The sequence below is a fragment of the Eimeria tenella genome, genomic scaffold (assembly GCF_000499545.2).
Source record: "Eimeria tenella Houghton genomic scaffold, Eth_scaff3102, whole genome shotgun sequence".
In the NCBI taxonomy this organism is placed as follows: domain Eukaryota; phylum Apicomplexa; class Conoidasida; order Eucoccidiorida; family Eimeriidae; genus Eimeria; species Eimeria tenella.
Genome location: NW_013542969.1, coordinates 407 through 1724, shown reverse-complemented (window position 1 = coordinate 1724; position 1318 = coordinate 407). Strand labels below are relative to the sequence as shown.

The 1318-nt window shown below is 57.1% G+C and overlaps 1 protein-coding gene across 1 annotated transcript in view; it reads left to right on the top strand.

Annotated features, from left to right (window-relative positions):
- Positions 1-270: 270 nt before the first annotated feature.
- Positions 271-1318, top strand: part of ETH_00041355 (uncharacterized protein) — a gene marked incomplete at both ends in the record, with an annotated part of 1411 nt that continues 363 nt past the window's right edge. Inside the window, 2 exons of the mRNA XM_013376075.1 lie at positions 271-970; positions 1173-1210. Coding sequence (XP_013231529.1) covers positions 271-970; positions 1173-1210 — 738 coding nt within the window. The remainder of the gene's footprint in view (positions 971-1172; positions 1211-1318) is intronic.

The following is a 1318-nucleotide window of genomic DNA, read 5'->3' as shown; positions in this document are numbered from 1 at the left end:
TGCTGCTGCTTTATATTTCGACATTTTGAGGTGCACCAAACAAGGGTTTGTGTCTCCTCACCTCCAGGTGCCAAACCCTAAACCCTAAACCCTAAACCCTAAACCCTAAACCCTAGCTGCGGGGCTTTCCCTCCTCTCCCGGGCTCACAGGCGCATCCCTAGCACCGCCTCCGCCCCCCGAAGTAAACAAACAAACAATTAATTAATTATTATTTATTTATTTATTTATTATTTATTATTTATTATTTATTATTTATTTGTTTATTTCAGGTTGTTGAAATCACTGATGACAGACACCCCCTCCGCCTGGGGGCCCCCCTAGACCGCCCAGTCTTTGCGCTGCGCTATATGGGGCCCCCCATCCCTGGGGGGCCCCCAGGGGGGCCCCCAGGGGGGCCCCCAGGGGCCCTCGAGGGGCCCCCGAGGAGGGTACTGTTTGGAGAGCGCGTTGGCTTCATCTGCAGCAACAAGGAGAACGCGGATGCTGCTGCAGCTGCTGCTGGAACGGAGCAGCAGCAGCAGCAGCTGCAGCAGGAACAGCCTCGCGGGGACACGCGGAAGAAGAGGAAGCAGCCGCAGCAGCAGCAGTCCAAATCCAGCAGCAACAGCAGCAGCAGCAGCAGCAATAGCAGCAGCAGCAGTAGCACAGAGGGTGATGGCACGGAGCAGCCAGATGAGCTTTCCTTTTCGCTTTCTTTTTCTGCTCCTGCTTTTGCTGCTGCTGACGCTTCAGCAGCAGCAGCAGCTGCTGCTGTCAAGTATGCTGCTGACCCCGCGGACACGTCGCTGCTGTTGCCTTCAGACGACGAGCTGCAGCAGCAGCAGCAGCAGCAGCAGCGCAGGAAAGCGCCAGCGCAGCAGCAGCTGCCGTGGCTTGAAGCAGCAGCAGCAGCAGAGCCGCAGCTGTTTGCCAAGGAAGCAGCAGAAGGGTATTATCTCCCTTGGGATGCTACCACCCCAAAGCCGCGAGGTTTGCTGCTGCTGCTGCTGCACCTTGTATTGCTGCCGCTGCTGCTGCTGTACATGGTGCTGCTGTTGCTGCTGCTGCTGCACATGGTGCTGTTGCTTGTCTGGCTGCTGCTGCTGCTGCCCCGATGCCACGCTGCCGAACCCGTACCTATTGCCTGCTGTTGCTGCTGCTGCTGCTTTTGCTGCCGCTGCTGCTGCTGCAGGCCTGCCTTTGGGTCTGCAGCAGGTGCCTGTGGGGGAGGTGCTGCGGCTCAGCAGCAAAAAGTGCTGCAACATAATTAGCTTCGCTTCCAGCTTTTGTTTGTCTCCTTTATTTGACAAGCGGAAGGCCAGGGTCAATTGCGAGTGG